Here is a 26,961-nt window from a genome sequence, read left to right as displayed (position 1 = left end):
TATTTTTACATTACTGTGATGGATGGTGTTATGGTTGGCACTAATAAAATGCAATTGAATGAGTAATTTATTAAATAGTATGAATGAAACTTAGTATAATTGCTGTTTTTACATTATTGTGATAGTTTGGATAGAGGTAAACGTTACTGAAACACAATGAACGGGTAATTAAATACTGGAAGTTTCGTTCAATTCCAACCGCAGCTGTATCCCTCATAGCAACAGCCCTTCGAAAGCGTTTGTCCCCTTTGGGTTTCCGTCTGACGTACGCTGGAGTCAGCCTGACGTGTCTTTTGCTTCAGACTGTACTTCTGCTGTTTCGCTGCTGAGATTATCTAGAGTTTATACACCAGTAAATGCTTTACTATTGCAGGTCTATCAGTTTTGCGAGCGAGTGAAATGGCGGCAGACTGGGAGGAAATCAGGCGTTTAGCCGCGGACTTTCAGAGAGCTCAGTTTGCTGAGACTGTCCAAAGGTAAACCATGTTGATGTTGCTGCTGCAGGCTAATAATAATAATACTCATTATTATTATTATTATTATTATTATTATTATTATGATAAAGTAATAACAACAACAACAAATGTTGCTTTTCACCCTTCCCTGTTGTTAGTTTGTCTTGAATCACTGTATTGATAAAGTGGCGTAACGTTTTTCTCAATCAACTAATGTGACCACAGTCATTTACTGCTATTTTATTAAGCAATCCAATCCCTGAATAGGTTACATATGCTTTACATTGATTTTTAGTTGGTTAGGATATAACATTATGTGTTTAATATACAACTATTTGAACATCTGTTGGCTGAGCTGTCAAAATGAAGTGCTTAGCAATGCATGCTACTGACCATAAGTAGTTTTAATATACTTACTTACAGTAGGACATTTTTATAAAGTTATTTATTAAATAACCTATTGAGTTTTAGCATAAAAAGAAAAAAAGTCGACTGTCAATGTATAGCTATTGCTATATATATACATTCATGTTTAGCTATTGCTGAAATATCCTTTCACAAATAGGGATTATTATCTGACAGTTAAACATGCATATCTAAACGTATATATAATATATATATATATATATATATATATATATATATATATATATATATATATATATATATATATATATATATATATATATATACAAATGACATTATATTGAAACATCTGGTTATATTTTCCAAACCAACTAACCACAGAGTTAAAGGATGAGAAAAATGTCAATCTGTAAGCATGTTTTATATTTGAAATGAGGAAAATAAACATGCGTTATGGATGTGACCAAAAAAAAAAAAACAGAAAGACAGTATACAGCAAGCTTTGTAGAAAGTAAACTGCTAATCAAATGGATAAGAGTTGGCTCTCTATAGAACAAATACAATGTTTTTATTTTATTTGACTTTTTTTGCATTTATGAGGAAAAAGCTTCGTTATGCATGTGACGTCTCTCCGTTATGGATGTGACCACTTGTGTGATTTTTGGTAAATCAAATATAATAGGTTGAAAACGTTAATGAATATATTTTTGAGAATTTTTAAAGGCCTGTAAAATACTTGCTTACACAAAAAACACAGAAACGGTTTCGATATTTTGGCAAAAACCTCGTTTTTTTATGGCAAGCTGTCATTGGCATGGAATTGCTCACACACACACACACACACACACACACACACACACACACACACACACACAGTTGAAGTCAGATTTATTAGCCCCTCTGTTTATTTTTTCCCCCCAATTTCTGTTTAACAGTTCAGCACATTTCTAATCATAATAGTGTTAATAACTCATCTTTAATAACTGATTTATTTCCTCTTTGTCATGATGACAGTAAATAATATTAGACTAGATATTCTTCAAGACACTAGTGTTCAGCTTAAAGTGACATGCAAAGGCTTCACTAGGGTAATTAGGGTAAAGTTAGGGTAATTAGGCAAGTCATTGTATAACAGTGGTTTGTTCTGGAGACAATCCAACACTAATATTGCTGAAGGAGTGAATAATATTGACCTTAAAATGGCTTTAAAACTGCTTTTATTCTAGCCCAAATAAAACAAATAAGACTTTCTCCAGAAGAACAAATATTATCAGACACACTGTCAACATTTCGTGAATCTGTTCAACATCTTTTGGAAAATATTTGACGAAGATACTAAAATTTAAAAGGGGTTAGTAGTTCTGACTTTAAATACTCTAGGGCTGCACAATATATGGTTTCAGCATTGATATCGTAATGTGATGCTGCATCTATTGACAGGTTGTCTGAGAGGAACTGCATTGAAATCGTGTCCAAGCTGGTCGGAGATAAGAAGTTAGACGTGGTTCACACTCTGGATGGGAAAGAGTACGTGACTCCAGCCCAGATCAGCCGGGAAATTCGTGATGAGCTCTATATGCACAGAGGTGGGTAAAGCGCACAATAATCTGCTGTATCAGTAACCACATCTATTAAACTCTGGATTAAATATATATTATTTTGTTTTTTTTCTATCTTCTAAGGGAGAATAAATGTGGTGGATCTTCAAAAGGTGGGTTTAATATGAAACATCAACATCCTGTAGTGTTCATTTGCATCTCACTAATGAAGAGAAAATACATTTGCAAAATTATTCACCCCCTACTGTGAAATTGTAATACTTAAAAATGTTTTAAAACAAATATTTCCCAAGGAAATGTTCACAGTATTTTCTATAATGTTTTTTATTTTATTTTGGAAAGTCTTATTTCTTTCATTTTGGCTCAAATAAAAGCACTTTACACATTTGGTCCCACTTTATATTAAGTGGCCTTAACTAATATATACTTACACAGGATTTAATAGTTTGTTACAATGTACTTATTGTGTAAATACATGTATTTACTGTGTACTTATGCTTGATTAAATACATGCATGTAATTACATCTGTAATTAACTTTTGTAATTACATTTGTAAATACACTGTTGACCATGCCTTACACCTCAACCCACCCTTAAACCTACCTATGCCACAAAACCTGTCCATAACCCAATTTCTATCCCAACCCAAAAGCACCACAAGTGTTCTCAAATACATTATAAACACAGTAAGTACATTGTAATTATTTTTTGATGTAAGTACATAGTAGTTAAGGACACTTAATATAAAGTGGGACCACACATTTTTCTAAACTATTTTGTAAGATTAATATTATTTAATTGGCTAAAGAACAAATCACTGTCTAATAACTTGCCTAATTATCCTAATTTACTTAGTTAAGACTTTAAATGTCACTTTAAGCTGAACACTAGTGTCTTGAAGAATATCCTGTCTAATATTATGTGCTGTCATCATGACAAAGATAAAATAAAATAGCATTCTTTTAATAAATATTGATTTTATGGGAAAATCTACATTAAACGGCACTTAAAGAATATTTTTAAATCATTAACATTTCAGTGGAGGGCTAATAGTATGACTTCCACCGCATGTATACATGTTCCTAAATATTTCCCACAGATCATCAATGTTGATTTGGTCCACGTGGAGGGCAGAGCCAATGAAATCGCCAAGTCAGACAGAGGCACGCAGCTCATACTGGGTCAGCTGATCGATGAGTAAGCGAAGAACTAATGCCTGTTTTAATGTGTTTTTTTTAACTGCTTAAAGGATCCGTTCATGTATCGTGTCTTAAATCAAGTGGAAAGTGTGAAGCACATCTCTTCCTTCTTAAAGTTGTCATTGCAATTTGACCATGTACTATTTTCTCAGAGGTTGACAAACCCTTGCTGCAGCTCTGATACAAGTGTTATTTACGTAGAAAACTAGAAGGCACTGCAGTGTTTGTTTGCTCTGTGTTTTTCTGAGATAATTAGTCAACCGTTGTTACTAAAATGTGTACATTACTTACAAAGTATGAAGCTGATCGGTCAGTTCTAGTCACAGGACCCTTGATGCACTTGGGGCATTTTGAAAAGTTGTGAAAATGTGAGCACGTCATGCTGCACTGCATGCATTTTGTTTCCTATTTGCATGTGCACCTCCATTGGAAATAAATGAACTTGTGTGGACAAAACACACGATATGAAAGTCACCAAACTCTTGCCCCCACTTTTAAAAAGAATATAGACATGACAAGTTAACAAGTAAAACAAATGCCATGTGCCATTGTTTATGAAAATAATACAACAAATATATATATATATATATATTAATATATTACATAAAATATGTATTTTACCAAAGTTGTTTTGAACTAATATCGAAAGAAAATCTAAACTAAATGTCTCAACAAATTATACTCCAATGTTGAAGTTGATTTAGTGAGTTGTTTGGCCGCAGTACCAGACATGACCACCAGGTGACAATCAGTTTACATTGGCTACGCTACAAGGGCGCCCTCTATGTTTTGAGGAATATGAAACGTAATGTTTCATCCTTTTGACATTATTTGTAAAGTAGACATACAATTCGAAAGTAATATGGCAGTTTAGTTGTTATTTAACTGAATTTAGCTTCTACAAAACATCATAAAAAAGTTTACATGTGAATTGCTGTAGCAAAGTAATGCTTTACGACTGATGAGTACCATAGTTGCAAATTAATAAATATATGTTGCTCATATCTAAAAATCAGTCACTAGATATGGAAATGAGAGACTTCAAGCTTGCAAATGATGTACAGTTTGTCTTGATTGCTTTGTGTTTAGGCTATAATATTATGGATGTAACCGCAAATGGTCGCACAGGTTGTAGGGTGACAGTAAATGTGGTTTAATCTATTACTCCTCCAGCGTAACAAAAAACTGTGGTAAAATATGTATTCAGAAGTCTTAAATCTTTTTAAAGATATCTAATTTGTCATGATTAGCTGAGGAGTTCATTGCAAAAAAATGAAGTGAATCTAAGCATCACGTTGGCGAGAAGGTGACCGTTAAGGTGTTTGTTGTAGAGACTTGGGAAAACAATTGGAAACGATTGGTTTCAGACTCAGTCAAAATGCTGATATAGACTTAATAAGAGGCTGATTGTCAGTCTTTAACTGTTGTGTCCTAAATGCTCTGTGTTAAAGAACATACTTGGATCGTCTTGCTGAGGAGGTGAATGATAAACTGCAGGAAGCTGGACAGGTGAACATCGCAGAGCTCTGCAAAACCTATGATCTACCTGGAGATTTTCTGACTGAGGTTAGTACTCTCTGCATGACGCTTTGTTTATTTTTTAGTGTGTGTGTGTGTGTGTGTGTGTGTGTGTGTGTGTGTTTCAAAATCCTTTTTGTTAGTATACATGGTTTGCGCTATATTCATTCTTCCATGGCGGGGCGCCACGACAAAATTCATCCCGCCACGGCTGCATTACAGCTTCTCATTCAAAACATTTTATTATTTTAATAGCGGGTGATAATCGCACCAAAACATATTAAAGGGTAGGTGAATTATAATAGCGCATACTTTTCTGTAATTAAAGTAGTGCTGTGCGTCATTTGTTTACCCTTTAAGGTGACGTGCTGACTGAGTGACAGGCTGACAGGTGTGTGATGCGTGAGGCCAGCAAACACGACGTACAGCCGTTTCACTTTACTTCAGGACGCATTAATGCTACTGTGTAGGACTATCAGAGACATTCATAAACATTCCTAGCAAATCTAATAAATCCTGGAGACATACTCGTTACATAAACGCACTAAATCGCACCCAGCAGCGTTTGTTTGAGAGCGCACATGAAAATCTGCACACTCTTGAAGCGGCTTGTATTTGAGGTGGCGTGCAAAACCTTTTGTGCACGAGCAGAGGAAATCGGCGCAAGCACAGAGATTTGCATGCATGTTGGCTATGCGATCCCGACTCCTAATACTGCGCTCACGACACTTGACATTGAAATAATAATGCCACAGGTAGTCGGTAGATCTGTGTAAAAAAAGGCCTGCCACCACAGCTGGAAAACTTCCCAGAGGAAACACTGGTATATATCACCTACAGTACATTATATTACATTTACATTAATAATTTACATTATATTACAAACATCAATCTCTGAACTAGTGTTGTACACGATTCAGAACTACTTTTAGGCACTGCGTAATATCATTGCTCCCGCTGCAGCCAATCGGACAGCAGCAAAGTTTCTTGATTATTACACTGGAAGGAGAGTTTAGTTTCAAACCATATTAACCTAGAAAATAGCATCTTTTCATTTTATGTTACTCTTATTATATGATGCAGCTACAGGCTTTAAATAGCTTTAAAATTACCAAAGCTTTGGTCTGGATTTTTGGAAGAGATGCTAAAGGTCTAATCGGGTTTAAGTTTAATTGCTTTCGCCACACTCTGAGATATGAACATGTTAAATGATATCTGTATGTGACTTCTGTTCATCAATATAGTTTAGGTATCATTACTAGCGTGGTAAAAAGATGATTATGCTGGAGTTTCACTGTGTTAGGCGCTGAATGCGAGGCTGGGCAGAATTATCCAGGGGCAGCTAGACCAGTACAACAGAGGCATGATCTTCACGCAGGCTTTCCTCTCCAGACACAAAGCCTGCATATGCGGTCTGTTCAGCGGCATCACCAGGTAAGCAGCTCCAGTGCAGTCAGTGCTGGGTGATTCAACCGCAAACGCAACTGAGCAAAGCTGCGATTGTCATGCACGTCTTCTCAATGAAGCGCCGTGTGATTTGTAGTGAATGAACTTGTGCAAATACACATGAAGAAACCTGTGTGGAGAATATCGGTCGCTGAGTAAACAGAAGCTTTATTGTTTTTATTGATTAGGCGTGACTAATAAACACGCGACTACAGTATAAACTCACAGAAGGATTTATTTCAGACACTTGACTTTAGTTATGAGGTGAGTTTGAAGTTAAGACATGTTGTTATATGTTGTATTTTCACATGCAGTTTTTGCTACAGCTGGAACTCATTAAGTAAAGACAGCTGTCTTTATCGCAGAACGATTATCCCGATGCCATTATTGACAGACTAAACTGAATTCTTATTTAAGTCAGATTTTTTTTGCATAGTTTATCAAATCTTATCAGTAAACTCTGCTCCATCTAAACCAGAGATGCCCAAAGTAGGGCAAAATTGACATAAATTAAATACATTTATAAAAAAAAAAATGTAAGAAGTTTCCCAGAGATGGGTTGCGGCTGGAAGGGCATCCGCTGCATAAAAACTTGCTCGATAAGTTGGCGGTTCATTCCGCTGTGGCAACCCCGGATTAATAAAGGGACTAAGCTGACAAGAAAATGAATGAATGAATGAATTTTCAGCCCTGTGGATTAGTAACAGCTGTAATTTCCATCCACAGGCCTACGCAGATCAACAACTTGCTAAACCTCTATGGCTTTCAGGAGAATCTGGTGTACTGTAAGTATTGTCCACCGTTCATGTGTGTTATGCGTATAGACCGCTGATGCTTGCTCTTTCTTGGTTATCAGCGATGCTTGAGGAGCTGGTGAACAGCGCTCGTCTGAAGGGCTGCGTGGTTGGGGGCAGGCAGGATAAAGCCATCTACATCCCTGACATCTACTCCAAAGCCCAGAGCACTTGGGTTGAGTCGTTTCTCAAGCAAAACGGATATTTAGGTGGGTTCATCTTCAGCAAAGCCAATACTGATACTGCATTATGAGACCACATGAATTTGATTTTAAATGGGAGCTATTCTGCAGAAATCACGTTTATAAGGGGTTTAAGCACAGTTGTGTGTAAGCAGTGTGTGAATATATCAGCTTCTAATGGTAAACATATATTAATATTATTTGTTTATAATCAGACTTGATAGAATCAGTCTGCAGACATTCTCCCTTTGTACGTGTCATCAGAGTGGGAAAGCCCCGCCCACTGGTGACAATCTCTCCCTCATTAGCATAGGACGTCAGTCTTGTTTCTGAATCTGCCACTATGCTGATGCACATGCATTTATAGCTCCGCCCTCTTCAGAAAAGAGCTCAATCTCATTTGCATTTAAAGCGACAGTCACCAAAACACCACAATTCAGACCAAAGCCTGAAAGGGTGAGTTTAGGAGAGCTGGAGAACATTATTAGTGTGGTATATTCAGCTGAAACGAAAAATAAGATTATTTTATTTACCCCATTGGCAGATTATTTAGCTTGTTTAAAGGAAAATTACACTTCTGAAAACAAGCCAATATGTTTTGCTTGTCTAGATAATGCTTCCGGATTCAAGAATTTGTAGGTATTTGGACTAGAAACAAGACAAGAAACTCTAAGAAAAGCATCATTGCAGTGTAGGGGAAGTGTTTTGTCCAGTCACACGTGGCTTCAGATCTCGCTAAAATGACAGTCAACAATTTCACATTGGTATGTGCTCACATTTAACAGAGATATTGCACGGTAGCAGGCCAAATCTAGTCTAGTCTGCTCTGAACATGCTCTGATTGCTTTATTGATTGTGTCCCAGCTCACAGCATTTGTATGGATATTGACTTTGCTGTTTTTTTTTTCCAAAGCTGTCAGTGATATTCTAGTTTTATTTGATGTTTATTCAGATTATTGGGAGTTTGCCTCCAACTTTGCTTCCTGTCAACACCTGTACCGATGTCAAAATAAAGGCTAAAAATGAGTCTTCATAATGTCACGTTTCTCATCTCCTGCAGAGTTTGAGTCACTGACCCGTCTGGGCATCCCTGATCCCATCAACTACATAAAGAAGCGCTTCAAGTCCAGCAGATTGCTCTTCCTCAAGACCGCATGTGTGGGCAGAACCATTGTAGATCAGCTGGAGGCCTCAGTGGAGGAGGCCATCAACTCTGCCACTTGGGTCGACTTGCAGGTAGACCATAGTTTTATATTTATATACAGATTGAAGTCCGGATTAAATTGTGAATCTTCTTCAAATATTTCCCAAATGATGTTGAAGAGATTCAGGAAATGTTCACAGTATTTCCTCTAATATTTGTTCTTCTGGAAAAAGTCTGATTTGTTTTATTTGGGCTAGAATAAAAGCAGTTTTAAAGCCATATTAAGGTCAATATTATTCACCCCTTCAGCAATATTAGTGTTGGATTGTCTCCAGAACAAACCACTGTTATACAATGACTTGCCTAATTACCCTAACTTTACCCTAATTACCCTAGTGAAGCCTTTACATGTCACTTTAAGCTGAATACTGATAAGTCTTGTGCTGAGATGTTATTAAACTGAACTCTGATTCCTGAATATATTGGTTTTTGTTCAGCCGATGCTCCCGAGCATTCTGTCGGAGGAGGATGTGGGAATTCTGCTGAATGAAGTGCTGCGGAGCATGAATGTGCAGTCCAGCGCACGGCTTCTCTCCACATCTGTCGTCAGCGAAAAGTTCATCGCTGGATGCATCGCTTTATTTGAGGATCTCATGCAGCAGAAAGCCCAGAAGGTGCGTGAGCTTCTCCTGCAGCTGTTTCCCGCACACGTCATATTCAAGGGGTAGTTCACCTGTTTGACACAAAGGAAGATATTTTGAAGAATGTTCTCGGAAACTTCTATGGTAGAATAAACCAATACTATGGAAGTCAATGGTTACAGGTTTCCAACATTCTTCAAAATATCTTCTATTGTGTTCAACAGAATAATGAAATGTACACGTGAACGTGAACGTATTCAGATCCTCTTAAATGTTTGACTCTTGGTTATATTGCCGTCCTCATTACTGATACTATTAAATCTATTATGATTAGAAATGTGTTAATCTTCTCTGCGTTAAACAGAAATTGGGGGGAAAAATAAACAGGGGGGATTGTGACTTCACGATTGTCATTCCTTTATTCTCTTCATCAACAGGAGGTGAAGAATAACCCTGTGTTTTTGATAACCGAGGACGACGTCAAGCAATCGTCCGCTTTGTTGGAGACTTCAGCCTCTTCGAAGAAAGACAAAAGAGATGAACGCCGGAAGAAAGCTGCGGGTGAGGAGATAACAAATCAATAATCTGACTTTAGTCCTACTAGTTTGATTAGCAGCTATCTGTGTGTTAAGATGACAAAGTTGAGCAGATAAATTTATAGGAAATTTTATTTCCTTCTGGAGGATCTAAAACTTCTGTAACACTTTACAAAATGAGAGGCGAAGTAAATGCATTTGCTTACATGAACAAACAACGATTAACATGTTTATTAAAGAGTTTAATGCTAATACAGTTGTTACTCACAGTGCATTAACTAATGGTATTACACTGCTATCTGGAATACTCGCTTCTGGTTACTCAGTTGTGACATTCCTAGCTATGTTATTTCCAGATAACAACCTTTAAATAACGCAGGCTCACTTCAAATCACCTTGATCTTCAGTGAATACATTCACATCCACATTCATATGTGTCTGCTTGCCTGTTATGCTGCATTTTTGACTGCTTGGCGCTGTCTTGTGAATAAATAAGAGGTGGGTTAGTGTATGCTCTGTCCAGCCGGTTTCGTTTCTGTCAGCTTTGTGTTTAATAAAGAATTGATTACAAGCTCTGGACAGTGTTTTGTGTCTGAGATTTACATCGCTGTGTAATAAGCAGGATAAAGTACACCACCTGACACTAGTCTTGTGGTGGATCCCAGTTGTAAGAGCAACACATAATAACTCAACCTCTAGTTGATCATTTGGAAAAGTGTGAAGGTGGATTTTTCCCATGAGTCATCTGTTGAACTGCATCCCAATCATCACAGATACTGCAGTAGACCTCATGGTTTGGAGTTACATTTAGTATAGGGCTACAGAAATAAAGATCAACTGAACTGAATGGCTCTGATGAACCTGTCAGGCTTTATTATGCAATAACAGCCTCCGGGATGTGCTTGATTTCTTCATCATACACAAGCATTGCTCGTTGTTTGTTCAGTACATTAACTACGTGTCCCGTATGGTAAAGTGTCACCATGAGTTTTATAACAGACCTTTTCATTTCATGGCTGGTGCTCTTCTGTTTTTCAGAGGGCGGTGGAAGTGTGAAAAGTGGAGGAGGAGGAAACGCCAGAGAGATCCGAATCCGCAAAACAAAGAAGAAGGGCAGGAAGGAGGAGGACAGCGATGAGGAGACGACGCACAGCTCACAGGGTATGATGAACCGGAGATTGTAATTCAGTAATTTATAGTATAAAACTTATGTAAAGTTGAAGTCAGAATTATTAGCCCTCATGAATTATTTGCCCCCCTGTAGATTTCTCCCCCAATTTCTGTTAAATGGAGAGCAGATTTACATTTCTGCAAATAATAGTGTTAATAACTCATCTCTAATAACTAATTTATTTTCTCTTTGTCATGATGACAGCACATAATATTAGATATTCTTCAAGACACTAGTGTTCAGCTTAAAGTGACATGTAAAGGCTTCACTAGGGTAATTAGGGTAAAGTTAGGGTAATTAGGCAAGTCATTGTATAACAGTGGTTTGTTCTGGAGACAATCCAACACTAATATTGCTGAAGGGGTGAATAATATTGACCTTAATATGGCTTTAAAACAATTAAAAACTGCTTTTATTCTAGCCCAAATAAAACAAATAAGACTTTCTCCAGAAGAACAAATATTAGAGGAAATTCTGTGAATATTTCCTGAATCTGTTCAACATATAATAATTGTTGAATATTTACAAATATTAATATTTGTTTTAATAGTAACACTGCATACGTATTTATGCAGTTTTAAAATCGCAGTTTAATACAATTAGTCGACTGTATTCAGAAGGAGACAGAGAGAAACGCCCACCACGACTATGAATCAGCAGCCAGTAAGTATGTGAGAGCCCAATGCAGGAATACAATAAATCAATGCAGTTGAAGACCGCATGTTACTCTACACTTAACCCGAACCCCAAGTAATAACAACGACACACATTCAGTATTAATCCACACAATGGCAAAGGTTGAACTACTTATAAAATCGACTGCACCGCGTGTGTGTAGGAACAGCTGAAGGTGGCCGTAGCAAAGGCAAACAGCAGAGGATCGCGAGTTCAGAAACACATTTAAATCGGTAACAGAAGAAGCATGCGTCACGTTTTTAACATGGTTTTGGAAGCAATATGTGAACAGCCCCATACTGATTTAACCTGAGAGATACAGTACAAGCAATGATCTATAATAGATATGTGGCAGAATAGTGAGGGTGGCGTCCGCGAACCCCCTGGTCCTCACTTTCATCCGCTTTATAATCCACACAGTGGCAAAAGTTGATCTATTTTCAAAAACCCATAACAGGCGCTCTTTGACCCGGACTACAATTCATCCACTACAATCTGGACTACAAAGTCACTAAATGAACTACATCTCCCGTCATGCAACTCACACACACCTGTTCCGGTTCTCTGATGATTACACACACACACAGCTGGGAGCTGATGGCAGACTATATACACTGCTCAGCTTCACACACACTTTGTGGAGTCTTGTTTTGCCTAGCGGACATTACAACGTGTTTTCCTGTTTGTCTTGCCGTGTTTTGATCCTCGTCTGTTTTTCATTTTGATTCTTTGCTGCCTAGCCTGACCTTTTGCCTGTATTTTGATGACGCTTTTTGGAATATTATATGCTACTGTTTGCCCTGTTTTTGACCATCAGGACTTCTCTTTAAATAAACTGCACGTGGCTCCTCATCTCTGTTGTCAGCATCTGTACATTACAGTTCATTTAAAGCTCAAATTTGCTGTGTATCTCCAGCCAAGTGTTATTTAGAAGGTGAATAACCCCAATAGCTCTTTTGGTTGCAAAGATCTCTCTAGTGCTGAAGTAAAAACCCTCATATCGAGACCTGAGTTTAATTATTATTGGTGGAGTTTGTGTTTATTTACCTTTATATGGCATTAGGACTTATGCAAAATGACTTTGTTTTTGTACAGGTCGAAATAAGCTGGGAGACGTGCAGTTCCTCTCAGTGGAGGAGATCGTGGAGGTGCTGGAGGAAAAAGTGAGTGACAGCTCTGAGGAGATGCTGCAGGAGCTGGCAGAACAGCTACAAAGGTGCGCACCATCAGATTGAAGTTACCTGGCACTGAAAGTTCCCACAGGCCATGGGATGTCTGGGATATCAGGGAGTTTTAAAAGCTCCATCCGCTTGTTAAGTGACATATGAGTAATGTTTCTGGGTCAAAGCCGCTGCTCAGTTGAGTTGAGAATATATTGGTATATGACCAGTTTTTAGTCTTCTCACACATCAGGGGTCCGTTCTTCTTACCTCGCTTAAATGATCTAAGATGATTTGGCCTGGATCTTTTCATCTTGATAACTGATCTGTGGCTAATTTGGTTCTTCAAACAAGTTCGCGAATCAGATTAGAATGTCTGAATAAACTGATCTGAGATCGCTGTGTGTGTTGTGAAGGACAGATCTATCCATCCTCCAAATCATGATCAGCAATGCAGCGATTGGCTGACGGCACAGCAGCGTAATGACATCATCTGATTAATATTCAATTATCCATGTGAGCTAAATTACATCAAATTAGCAGTAAACGGTTTGTTAAATATGATACGCGATAACCTTCAACATTTGTTGTGAGCTGCAGGCTTTCCACTTTCATGTGTCGAGAGTATTCATCATGTATTTCAGTGCATATCAGTGTATTTAGTTCCACATTTAGAGAAGATTTTCTTTATTATAGAAGCCGTTTTTTAATCGGTGTAAAGAATAGCTGGATGTTTACAAAAGCATTTTTTATATTGGTAAAGGCGTCTGCAACTTTAGTGAAGGATTAAATCACCGGCATATTAACTGTCAAAACATGTTCATGACTGCATTAATGTATTATTGCTTTAAAAAAGTCACATATTATGCATTTCTATTATTCACTAATTGTTCTAAAGCGATCTAAAAAGTTCATATCAATAAGTTTTCTCTTTGCACCACCAGGTGGCAGTCTTTGTACTTTCATTTCGGAGTGCAGATTGCAAGTTTTATTGATATATATATATTTTAACTTGTATATATAAAAATAGTTAAAAATAGTCACTATTTTCCAAGTGCATATAACTACTACTGTAAGAAAATATCAGCATTCGGTACATACTTTCAGTATTTTCAATGCATGAACTGAGCTGATCTGATCCTGTTCATATGAATTGAGCCTGCTGCCGAGCAGGTTTGAGCTAGCAGATCTGTTGCTATGACAACAACTCTCGGATCAGCTTTGAAGAACGAAACGATCCTGGATCATGTCAAATCATCAATATCCAAATCCAGCTAACTGAGTAATCCACGTACGAAGAACGGACCCCAGGAATGTTTTTAATAGAATCATGGTGTACACAACAGTCTCTGGACTTGCTGTATCACAGACACCACACCAGACCACACGCCTTAGGTAAACAGCTTTTGGTGGCTCCATAAAAATAAATCCCGTTTTCAGCAAGTGGATGTTATTGTTGGTCTGAAAAAATCATCATCAAAATGAAAATACTTTGTAATTATCCAAATTTTCACACCAAACTCTTCTCTTTTTGCTCTTTAATCAAACTTTGCTTTGGATCAAATCAGCCAAACTTTTCCAAATAAATTTGTAGATCCTTAATGTGTCTTCTTTGTTTTTGCCAGGCCTTTGAGTAAAATGTACCAAGAAGTGGTCACTACAGCCTTCCTGTCGACAAGTTCCAGCGGAGCAGGAGGCAGTCGCAAGAAAAACATGAAGGATCTTCAGGAGGAGATCAACAACTTGTACAACAACATCCGCCTCTTTGAGAAAGGAACCAAACTCTTCTCAGGTTGGTTTATTGGTCACACTTAACAACGAGCTTCCATTAGTTAAAGTATTTACTATCATCAGCAAAGAGCAAACACTGCATTAATTACAGTATTCATTCTTCTTCGTTAATGTTAGTTAATGGAAATAAACAGATTCATTGTTAACTCTCATTAGCTAATGTTCATTTGGATGTTGATTTGTCTCTGCACACCAGATGAAACGCAGGCTACGGTCGCCAAGCATGTTTTGAAGACGGTGTGCACAGACGTGACCAATGTGCTGCTGAGCTTTGTGGCAGCTGAGCATATGACCTCCGACAGCTCGGCAGCCATGACCAGCGAGGTATGAACAACTGACGCTCTATAACCTCTGTCAAGATGCCATTGAGCAACATTTACAGCACATTTAACCTCTGTAATCTGATGCATTTCACAGTAAAACACAGTATGATGCTCTATAACCTCTGTAAGGATGGCATTAAACAACATTCACAGCACATTTAACCCCTGTAGCTTGATATATCGCACAGTAAATCACAGTAAAGACCAATTAATACTCTATAATCTGTCAAGTTGCCATTGAGCAACCTTCACAGCACATTTATCTTCAGTAGTCTGATGTATTTCACAGTGAAACACGGTATGACGCTCTATAATCTCTATTAATATGGCATTAAACAACATTCACAGCACATTTAACCCTGTAGCCTGATACATCTCACAGTAAATCAGAGTAAAGACCAGTTGGTGCTCTATAACCTCTGTCAAAATGGCATTAAACCACATTCACAGCATATTTAACCTCTATAACCTGATGTATTTCACAGTAAAACATGGTATGATGCTCTATAATCTCTGTCAAGATGCCCTTGAGCAATTTTACAGCACATTTAACCCCTGTAGTCTAATGTATTTCACAGTAAAACACAGTAATACCAATTGGTACTCTAGAATCTCTGTCAAGAAGCCATTGAGCAGCATTCACAGCCTTGTTAAACTCTGTAATCTGATGTATTTCATTGTAAAACACAGTATGATGCTCTATAATCTTTGTCAAGATTGCATTGAGCAACATTCACAGCACATTTAACCCCTTTTAGTCTGACGTATTTCACAGTAAATCACCGTATGACCGATTGATGCTTCATAAAATCTGTCAAGATGGCATTAAATAACATTTACAGCACATTTAACCTCTGTAATCTGATGTATTTCACAGTAAAACACTGTATGATGCTCTATAACACAGGTGTCAAACTCAATTCCTAGAGGGCCGCAGCTCTGCACAGTTTAGTTCCAACCCTAATTAAACACACCTGATCAAACTAATTGAGTCCTTCAGGCTTGTTTGAAACCTACAGGTAAGTGTGTTGGAGCAGGGTCGGAACTAAACTGTGCAGGGCTTCGGCCCTCCAGGAATTGAGTTTGACACCCCTGCTCTATAACATCTATCATGATGCCTTTGAACAACCTTCACAGCACATTTAACCTCTGTAATCTGATGTATTTTACCTGTAAAACACTGTAAAGACCAATTGGTGCTCTACAATCTCTGTCAAGATGCCATTGAACAGCATTCACAGCACATTTAACCTCTGTAACCGGATGTATTTCACAGTAAATCACAGTAAAGTAACCCTAACCTTCATAGCACATTTATCTTCAGGAGTATTTCACTGTAAAACACGGTATGATGCTCTATAACCTCTGTTAAGATGGCATTAAACCACATTCACAGCACATTTAACCCCTGTAATCTGAAAAAATGGTCAAAAACCAAACCTTTGTGTGAATTAGACTGAACGCAACCCCAGAATTAGAGGAAAAGACTGAAAATGTGTTCAGTAATTTGATAAAACCTGAGTAATCGTGTTGTTTCTGTGCTGCAGATCCGGCTGAAGATCTTGGCCAAGCTGTCAGATGAAGTCAGATGTCCTCTGATGAAGCTGCACAACAGCCTCAATGGAAAGGTGCGTCTAAAGAGCAAATCTCAGGCGTTTTCTGGCCTCCAGCTTGTCAATTTCCAGTTCACGCGTCTGTCTTTTGCCCTGTTGTACTCATCTTCAGTCATTTCTTTATACTTTACAACATGCTTCAGATCAGATCAGCTGTCAGACTCAGTAAATCAAAGCATTCCCGCCCCTGTTTCCATGCAGGCCATCGAGGAGTTTCTGTCATGTCTGGAGACGAGTGCCGAGGAGTGTGGGCTCTTCCTGAAAAAAGGCGACAAGAAGAGAGAAAGGTAAATCCACTGATCACTAAAGTGTCCGAGAGCCCCTGTGGTGCCTGCATTCATCAGGACAGCACTTCTGTGTTTTGCTCAAACTGCACTGATTCACACCTCAAATGTTCGTATCTAGTTATTCATTACTAACATATTTACGTGTTAGAAAATAAACATGGGGTAGCACGATCGCCTCACAGCAAGAAGGTTCCTGGTCCCGGCTGGGTTGGTGTTTCTGTGTGGAGTGTGCATGTTCTCCCCGTGTTGGCATGGGTTTCCTCCGGGGGCTCCGGTTTCCCCCACAGTCCAAACACATGCGCTATAGGGGAACTGATCAACTAAAATGTCCATAGTGTATATGTGTGTGTGTGTGTGTGTGAGAATGAGTGTGTATGGGTGTTTCCCAGTACTGGGTTGCAGCTGGAAGGGCATCTGCTGCATGAAACATATCGTCACCTTAGAATTATACGGTTCTATCTGACATTTTTGTCATAACTGAGTTATGGACATATTTATTTTAAATGACAGCTTATTTACATCATGTGATGTTTTTAACATAAGTTTTTACATTTGAAGACTTTTTATTTATGTTTCTCTACAAAGATGAACTCTAGCTTGACTCTATAAAGCCAATCAGCATTTTTAATGAATGCACGCAGCATGAGGACCAATCAGGATCAGCTTGCCGGACCAGAAAGACAAAAATCACGCAAAGTCAGAGTCGGTTAAATGATGCAGCACCACACAGAACTGAGATGTGTGTAAACGGGATGATTTAGAAGCATTTTTTGACATTGAGATGAAATGTTCAATTTTAAATTGTTTTTTTTTTTTAGATTTGTTTTTTGGCCTTTTTGCCTTTATTAGATAGGACAGTATTGAGACAGGAAGCGAAATGGGAGAGAGAGGGGGGGTAGGGTAATGTCCTCGAGCCGGGATTCGAACTCGCGACGCCCTGATGTGCTATTGCACCATATGTCAGCGCGCTAACCACTAGGCTATTGCACCGACAATTTTTAATTGTTGAAAAAGAAACAAATATTTTAAAACATTCTGTATTACATGTGAAATATTTTTATTTGTGTATATATGTGTATATATATATATATATATATATATATATATATATATATATATATATATATATATATATATATATATATATATATATATTATTTTTTTTTATTTTTTTTATTTATATAGTCAGTAAAACATTTTTCAGTGTTTATTAAACTCATTTGATCACTGTCTATTTTATTTTAAAGTCTTTAAATGCAATATTAAGCCTTGAAGGGCAAATACTTAATTTAATTAATTGGACATAATTCAATAAATCTAATTCAATAATTCATTTAAAGCATAAAATTTTGTAAATATTAACAAATGAATTATATAAAATACCATCTGCACTGAACGAAATATTTAGCACAGTCCTGTATGCTTAATTTGAACAAGAGAAAATATTCATCCTACAACATGAAATAAAGCAAGCATCAACATATTGTCACTACACCAGTTTATATATTTGTGTATTGTATTTCTTGAAAAGTAAAGCTTTAATGAATGATCCGCCAGACAGAACCTTATAATCCTGAGTGGAAAATGACTTTTCAGAATTAGAAGGTGTATCTGCATTTAGCGTGGTTTATTTACTCCAATGTGAGAGAACGTTGATAATCTACATTTACAGCACATTTAGGGTCTGTCATGTTGATGTATGAAAAAGAACTGTTACACACATACTGTTTGCTATTGACCCTATTCTAAAATGCGGAAATGCGTCTGTTTTCACGATTGTTTTAGAACTTCCGATTCAGTGAAAGAAATGACTAGGAATAATAAATGGCAGAAAACGGTCAAACTACTTGCTCTACAAACAAATGTTTGCATGACTGTACAGACCAAGTAGAATAATATAATAAGACAATATCAAATTGCAGCATCAAACAGCAAAGCGAGCAGTTTTTAATGTCTAAACATGAATGGAAGTGAATGAGACTGGAAGTCTCAAGCCAAAAAGATTGAAATGGCAGCGCCCGCTCGTTGGCAAAGAATAAGGTGAATATGGAATGCAAAAACCTCAAATCTCAATATCTTAAAATCATTTAGAACGCAGAGAGAAGCTTTTAATTCCAAGGTGGCGGTATGCTGGATAAGTTGGCAGCCTCTGATTAATAAAGGGACTAAGCCGAAAAGAAATGTAATGAATGAAAATGAACATGTCAGCTTAGCAGATGTCCACATATAGGTTATTGCAGACTTTAGTCAAATATTTTACTCATGGAGAATAACATGGCTCTTATCGAGTCCTTGTAAGACGAGTTAAATGAAGGTGTTCGATGCATATGGAGATGAGTGTTTCTACAGGTGGTTTGTCAAACCCTCTCACCTCTGTGAGGCGCTCTCAGAAATGCACAGTGTTTTTCTAGAGATTTCGAGTGATTGTCAGAAAGTGTCTGTTGTATAGAAAGATGATGCTCTCTACCTGTGTGAGAACCGCTGACATGCATACTAGGAAAAGCAAATGCTATGGAGGACAGTGGTTGCAGGTTTCCAGCTGTCTTCAAAATATCTTCTTTTGTGTTCAACACGTGAAGAGAGGTAAAGGATGACAGATTTTTCTTTTTTGAGTGAACTATCTCTTTAAAGGGTCATGAAAGCCCCCTCTTTCACTTCAAGCCTACCTCAGATTTTGTTTCAAGCAGTGCTCTATGATGGGCGTGGAGCTCAGAGAGCAGAGGGAGGAGTGGGCGTGGCCGGCATGAGACACAAACCGTGAGGAGACGCATGACTTTATAGCTTACAGAGTAAAAATGCAAAGAAATAAGCAGTCATTTTTTATGTTATTATTATTTTAAAATATTTATTTTTGGCCTAGTTGCCTTTATTAGATAGGACAGTATTAGACAGCACAGTAAGTGAAGTGAGAGAGAGCCGGGATTTGAACTAAGGACGCTATTGCGCCGTCAATAAACAGTACTTTAATGCCCTGCTACAGTTGTTATTGGTAATGTTCTATAAACATTTCCACAATTGATATCATTATAAAGATAATTGTGTTCACATAAACACCATAAATAAGGAGGACTTCTCTCCTCCTCAATCTCCCGGTCTGAATGCAGACTCAGTGGACAGCAGCAAAATAGCTGACAAAAGCTCAAAGTTTTCCCCACAATTAAAGTTGACGGGTGCTTATGCTGTCTGAACTGATGCTCAACACACACACACACACACACACACACACACACACACACACACACACACACACACACACACACACACATCTGTTTAAATTTCAAAAACAGCACTCATGTTTTGTGTTGTTTTATTAATGTGTGTGTGTGTGTGTGTGTGTTTGTGTGTGTGTGTGTTTGTGTGTGTGTGTGTTTGTGTGTGTGTGTGTTTGTGTGTGTGTGTTTGTGTGTGTGTGTGTGTGTGTGTTTGTGTGTGTGTGTGTGTGTGTGTGTGTGTGTGTGTGTGTGTGTGTGTGTGTGTGTGTGTGTGTGTGTGTGTGTGTGTGTGTGTGTGTGTGTGTGTGTGTGTGTGTGTGTGTGTGTGTGTGTAGGCAGGCTCTCTTCGTGCACCGTCAGGCTCTGTGTGAGCAGTTGAGGGATGCGGAGGATCCTGCACTGGTGCTCCATCTGACCAGCGTCCTGCTCTTCCAGAACGTCACACACTGCATGCTGCACGCTCCGGGGCGCTGTGTGCCGCACATCATCGGCTTCCTGCAGAGCAAGATTCCCGAGGTACCTCAAGGCACTTTAAAATATTGTCTTGTTCGTTTGAGGGCAAAGAGAAGTTGGAAAAGTGGAGCTGGACGCCTGAAGATGGACTGGGTTGTTCTGAAACAGTGTTACAGGGTTTGAAACACACTTGCGGTGGTAGCCGGAGTAAAACACATCACATAGTTAGCTATATTTGACAAACAAAACACAGCTGACAGGTCAAATCTGCTTCTCTCTCTCTCTCTCATATTCAGGTTCCGGTTGCTTTATTGCGATGACATGTTGTACATTATTGCCAAAGTATTTTAGATAAAACATGTAATATGTTGACATTGTCAAATTAAAAATTATACAGCAAATGAGAATTAAATGACGAAATGAAAAAAGGAATAAAAGCAGACAATTTCTCTAAAATTATAATAATTACAATATTGATATGTATAGATTATTTAATTAAGGCAAATGAGTTGTAGACTTAAGACTGAACCTCTTGATTTTGGCATTTTCAGATTTAAATGCGGCGGTTGGAGGATTATTAAACAAATGCAAATCAGCATCATTTATAACTGATGTTGCGTGGGTGTTGTGATCCTGATCTTTTAATGATTATTGGTGCAGCTTACACTGAATGGATTAATGCAGGATAAACAAGACAGAAAACACCTGAGAAACCCAGCACATCCTCAATAACCCAGCACATCTTCTTCCATCATCATTATATCTTACAGTAAAAGCCTGAATGCTTTCATACGTGTGATCTGAATTACGTGAGAGACTCATCACGGATCAAGCGTGATGGAATACACCCCTAACGCTCCATTCACACGGGGCGTCAGCGTCAACGCTTCCCATTCACTTTAAATGGGTGACGTCAGGCGTTGCCGAACTGCATTGTGGATCTGTCAGCGCCGCTTCAGTGGTGTTGCTCGCTGAAGAAGTTGGGACTTGCTCAACTTTTCAAGCGCCGACGGAAGCGTCAGCCAATCAGATCGCTGTATGCAAATACACCAGCTAGACAGTGGCCTATTTCTGACTGAATTTCATTGGCTGACGCTTCTATGACGATCGCTTCAGCCCCAACTTCAGACACGCCTTCAGTCAAGCGTTGACGCTGAAGCCCCGTGTGAATGGGGCGTAATAGCTACTGTCAAATCTAACCCAAAAGATGATCAATCTGCAGAAAGACATTCTCTGTGTGTGTGTGTGTGTGTGTGTGTGTGTGTGTTTTAGGACCAGCACAAGCTGCTGTCTCAGTACCAGAGTCTGGTGGTCAAGCAGCTGGTGGTGCAGGGTCACGGAGCGGAGAAGAAGACTGTCCCGCCGGAGGGAGCTGACGGTCCTGCAGACTCAGACGACACCGAGAGCCTTCAGAGAGAGCTGCACAGTCTCAGCAGAGACATTAAAGACACCGTCCTCGCTCAGAGAAAGCCATCCGTCACTGAGTAACACACACTTTAACGCTGTCGCATCATGCAACACGGTCTCGTTCTAAAGGTGTGAATAAACTGACTGAATAATGATCATTCATTGGTTCCACTCAATCCCTTCATGTTGTCCCAACTCAAATCGAATGGTTTTCACAAATTTAACTGAGTTGATTCATGAGTAGTTTGAACAAGCAGCAAAAGACACTAGCTGCGTTTCCACACACATTCCTATGCACATTTTGGAGATGTGCATCAAAACCGGTTGATGGAAACGCCAAGATTTAGAAAATGTGCATAACTGAGTGGGATAAACGTTTTATTCGATAAGATGAACATAAGCTACGATGCAAACACTTTTACTAAACTAATTCCAGTGTGTGCATTAAAGGCTGAGCACACTGTTACACTTCTGAAAAGTTGAGTTGGTCATTCTAAAACCCCTTTACCATTTCAGTATTAGGGTTATTATATTATTAATGACCTCCAGAGCTGTCAAGAGCATCTGCTCCGCGTCTCACGCCTTCAAACGCCACCACATGTTCACTGGACTTGTTGGATGGAAGCGCTGCTTCATATGCACGTCTTTCATGCAATATTCCTGTTATGCGCATGAAATTAGCATCTATGGATGGAAACACAGCTAGTGTTTCCTCTGCAAGACGCGACTGATGAAAGAGATGTCTGTTATTAAATATCAGGAGAGTGGGCGAGAAATTAAAGTATTTAAGAAGTAAATCTGTGCCGATGTGTATGCGAGTTTGGTTACGAACAAGTGTTAATTCTGCCGTTATTTACTTTCAAAATTCTGTGCAAAAAATTGTAAACTTGTGTGAACTGGTTTCATGTCCTGAATTGGATCACTCTGCAGCCCAAGAGCGCTTACTGAAGCTGAGCCTGGTCAGTACCTAAATCAGAGACCACATGGGAAAACTAGGTTGCTGTTGGCAGTGGTGTTAGTGAGGCCAGCAGGGGGCAGAGTGGGCTGAAAATCCTCCACATCACTTTAAGTGCCGTTGCCTGCTTCCGAAACCGCCTACTACTCAGTGGGTACTCTATTTGAATTTAAACGTACGACTCGGCCGTTAGTAAAGTGCGTTCTATACAGTGTGAATGTGAAAAGTATGACTGGAATTTGGATGTACTACATCCGCCATTTTGTCATGGTCACGTGACCTACCTAGTTGCGTAGCTTCACTTCCATTCATGAATTCGCTGGGGGGCATCATGGGATAGCGCAGCATGCATGGGATGCGCACTCCAGAATCTCACTGGAAGTAGTAAGTTATCCGGGAACTTCTCGCATACTGATTTTTGCATTCTATGGCTGCGTCCGAAACCGCATACTTCCATACTATACAGTGTGCTAAAATCAGTATGTGAGCCGAGTAGTATATCTGAATTCCTAGAATTCAAAAATCAATATGCGAAGATTTTTAATTCATGAATGGGCGTGAAGCGACGCAACTGATGCAGGTAGGTCATGTGACCATGACAAAATGGCGGATGTAGTACGTCCGAATTCCGTTCATACTTTTCACATTCATACTGTATAGAACGCACTTTACTAACAGCCGAGTCGTACGTTTAAATTCAAATGCAGTACCTACTGAGTAGTAGGCGGTTTCTGACGCAGCCAATGAATTCGGACATACTACTCGGCTCGCGTACTGATTTTAGCGTACTATGTAGTATGGAAGTATGTGATTTCGGACGCAGCCACCGTAAGTTATGGAAATCGCTTGATTGCAGTTGCTGCTGCTAAGGGCGGGGTGAAGACTTTTTCCACACAATTGTGTGTGTGTGTATATATATATATATATATATATACACATACATACATATACATACATACATATAGGTTTGAACGCTCTGTCTCTTTATCTTCTCCACTGCTCACCCTGAGATAGACAAGTGCTGATGATGTCTGCACAGGACTCATGATTTCGGACTCTATAAATACAACAACAAACAGCGAGCCACATAATTATGATTTCACACCCGCCCACATCCCTGTAACCTGATTCAAATCTGCTGTCCACTAAATGGATATCTCCCACAGAAGAGATTAACACGCCACTAATGTAATGGTGCTCAAATATGAAAATACACTGAAAGCACATCCAGTACTGCTGACTTGTGGTTCCGACACATTAGCAGTTTCTGTGCATTAATGTGTCCTTCACGATCACTGCTCCGGCCTCTTTATTTCATCACTGCTTGTCTTTGTTTGTTTGTTTTATATGTGGAAGTGTGAGACTTCACTGCACTCATGATCATGATTTAAAGTGTAGTCATGAAGCAGAATCTCAGAACCTGTTATAAGTAATTCATAACTAATGACATCTCTACACCTGTCAAGATGTCTGAAAAGTAACTCAGTTACTCAACTAGTATTTCAATAACTGGATTTAATACTAAAATGCCACATAAAATCTCAACACAACACACAGACAATCGAGTTTAAACCTGATTTTTTACCTTTGAGTAATTTTTTTGGGATCTTTGAGTTTGGATTTAAAAGAAATGAATGCTAAAATGTTAAAACAATTTACACTCACCGGCCACTTTATTAGGTACACCTGTCAAACTTCTCATTAACACAAATTTCTAATCAGCCAATCACATCCCAGCATAGGCTGGTTTTACCTGGTTGACCAGCCTGGGTTTAGAGGGGTTTTGGCCATTTCCAGGCAGGTTTCTAGCCACTTCCAGCCTGGTCTTAGCTGGTCAGGCTGGGAGATGACCAGCTAAAACCAGCTTAACCAGGCTGGGAGCCCAGCTTAAACCAGGTTGGTCAACCAGCAAACCAGCTTAGGCTGGTTTAAGCTGGATTTTTCAGCAGGGATGGCAGCAACTCAATGCATTTGGGCATGTAGACGGTCTGATGATTCAGATGTCGCCTGCTCTGATGAGTCCATTTCTGCTGCCACATTCAGATGGGTGGGGAAATTCACACCTATAATCACTGGGTTTGGGTTGTATTTTAACATCAGTCAGTTTAAAAAAAGAGACGTGTTGTCTTTACATCATCCTGACCGTGGACACACAGTTCAGTCCAAACAGCTGACAGAAGATGATGTTCATCATAGGAGCACTTTAATGTCTGTTTTATGTGCTGAAGAGATGTTTGAATAAGTGATGATGAACCAAAGTCAGATTCTTTATTTAAAAACAGTGAACAGGGTTTAAGATCCATCCAAACAAGCAGCTGTCCACTTTCAGGGTGGAGAATCGGTTATTTAAAGTGTTTTCCTGCACGCGCAACACTATATTTATTTATCTGACTTCTCCGTGTCTTTCTGTTTGCTGTGAGTGTTCAGGGACAGGTTTCTTTTGCTTCTCATCGCCATGGAAACAGCAGGAGACGATGACTAAATTCATTTTTTGACTCGAACAATACCAACACAAGTGTGAGAGCAGCGACTCATGCCTCGAGAAGAAACACCTGAAGAGCTTTCCAAAGTGAACATACACAAAACACACCGAAACATAACCCCTAACGTTTCTAAAAAGGCTAAGCGCATCAGAGCTGAAGCACATGCATCAACACAGCAGACACGATCAACTATATCAAAACAAGCATTACAAACGTTACTATTGAGTTGTTAATTATCCTTACGCTTTTGAACAATAAATTGTTGCCCTTGTGTTGTTGGGGGAACGTTTGAAAAACATAAGCATTACTTTTGAGTTGTTGATGGAACATTCTAAAAACATTATTCATCTGTCGTTGGCGGAACGTTTGAAAAACGTTGACATTAAAAATGTTACCATTGAAGTGTTAATGGCACTTTTAAAAAAATGTTATCCTTGTGTTTTTAGGGGAACGTTTTAAAAACGTTAGTATTAGAAGCGTTACCAATAACTTTACTACACTGTTGGACATTTCCGTAAGTTGCAGACGTAATTTCCGTAATACAGCGGGTTCTTTTTACAGTAAATAACTGTATTTACTTTTGCATTAAGTAATTTTCCGTGATGTCAACCCACAGCAATTCACTGGGTGTTCTCCCCGTGTTGGCATGGGTTTCCTCCGGGTGCTCCTGTTTCCCCCACAGTCCAAACACATGCACTATAGGGGAACTGAAGAACTAAACTGGCCCTAGTGTGTGTGTGTGAATGCAAGAGTGTTTGGGGGTTTTCCAGTGTTGGGTTGCAGTTGGAAGGGCATTCGCTGTTTAAAACATATGGTGGATAAGTTGGCAGTTCATTCCACCGTGGCGTCCCCTGATTAATAAAGGAACTAAGCCAAAATGAAAATGAATGAAAGAATAAGACGTGATTAATGTCAGATGTCAATGTGACGTCGTTTTAACATCAAAGTGGTTTATATGCATTGTAGAAATACAAAATCCAGTGTAGCCTGTATTAGTCGTTTGTAATTGAAGTGTTCAGACGGACACAACTTTTCCTATGCTGGATTATACTTTGTGTTGTTATTTTGGTGTTCAAAAAGACATCATGTGTGGATTGATTTATGATCTAATCAATTAGCATTTTTGAAGTGAATTAATACCTGGCAACACTCCCGTTTTTCCTGGGAGTCTCCGTATTTCAGACCCATCTTCTGTTTTGTCATTTCTCCTGAAGGAAAAAACCTGGAGAGAAGCCAGAGGCTCAGTTGGGCATCACCATTTCTCCTCTGGTCAAACTTCCTGTGCAGGACTGCAGTCTAGGTGCTGGAGAACGCTGTACGTCCATCGTGTAAAAGACACAGGTGTGAGTAGGTCACCGGCTGGTGTTCAGGCAGGCCCAATGGATCAATCAGAGACTCGTCTGTCACTGGGGTCTCACAGGGATCAGTCTCATGCTCTCCACATCTCCTTAGGATACGGCCTGGTCCAGGATTATGGAGACCTCTAGAAGTCCTCGATGGTTGGCATCATCTCTTCGCAAGTCTTTGTTCACATCAGAATCTCTGGAGGCCTCGGGATCAGGATCCCCAGCTGGAAATGTGATGCCCGTT

The 26,961-nt window shown here is 39.0% G+C and overlaps 1 protein-coding gene across 2 annotated transcripts; it reads left to right on the top strand.

Moving 5' to 3' along the window:
- Window positions 1–278: 278 nt before the first annotated feature.
- ufl1 (UFM1-specific ligase 1) lies at window positions 279–22,730 on the top strand. Of its 2 annotated transcripts, none has more exons than XR_015517504.1 (19): window positions 279–476; window positions 2,262–2,407; window positions 2,504–2,532; window positions 3,481–3,578; window positions 5,032–5,146; window positions 6,402–6,532; window positions 7,271–7,329; window positions 7,401–7,547; window positions 8,581–8,756; window positions 9,162–9,338; window positions 9,743–9,866; window positions 10,880–11,002; window positions 12,783–12,903; window positions 14,473–14,639; window positions 14,835–14,962; window positions 16,509–16,589; window positions 16,776–16,861; window positions 20,409–21,319; window positions 21,686–22,730. XR_015517504.1 is itself a non-coding variant. In NM_200606.1 (19 exon segments), coding segments are annotated over 19 exon segments (2,382 nt in total). In that variant the 5' UTR covers window positions 279–399; the 3' UTR covers window positions 22,015–22,088.
- The last annotated feature ends 4,231 nt before the right edge of the window (window positions 22,731–26,961 follow it).

This window comes from Danio rerio, chromosome 20 (genome assembly GCF_052040795.2).
Source record: "Danio rerio strain M-AB ecotype USA chromosome 20, GRCz13ab, whole genome shotgun sequence".
In the NCBI taxonomy this organism is placed as follows: domain Eukaryota; kingdom Metazoa; phylum Chordata; class Actinopteri; order Cypriniformes; family Danionidae; genus Danio; species Danio rerio.
The sequence above is the reverse complement of the archived record's forward strand: the minus strand, read 5'-3'. Positions and strand labels throughout refer to the sequence as shown.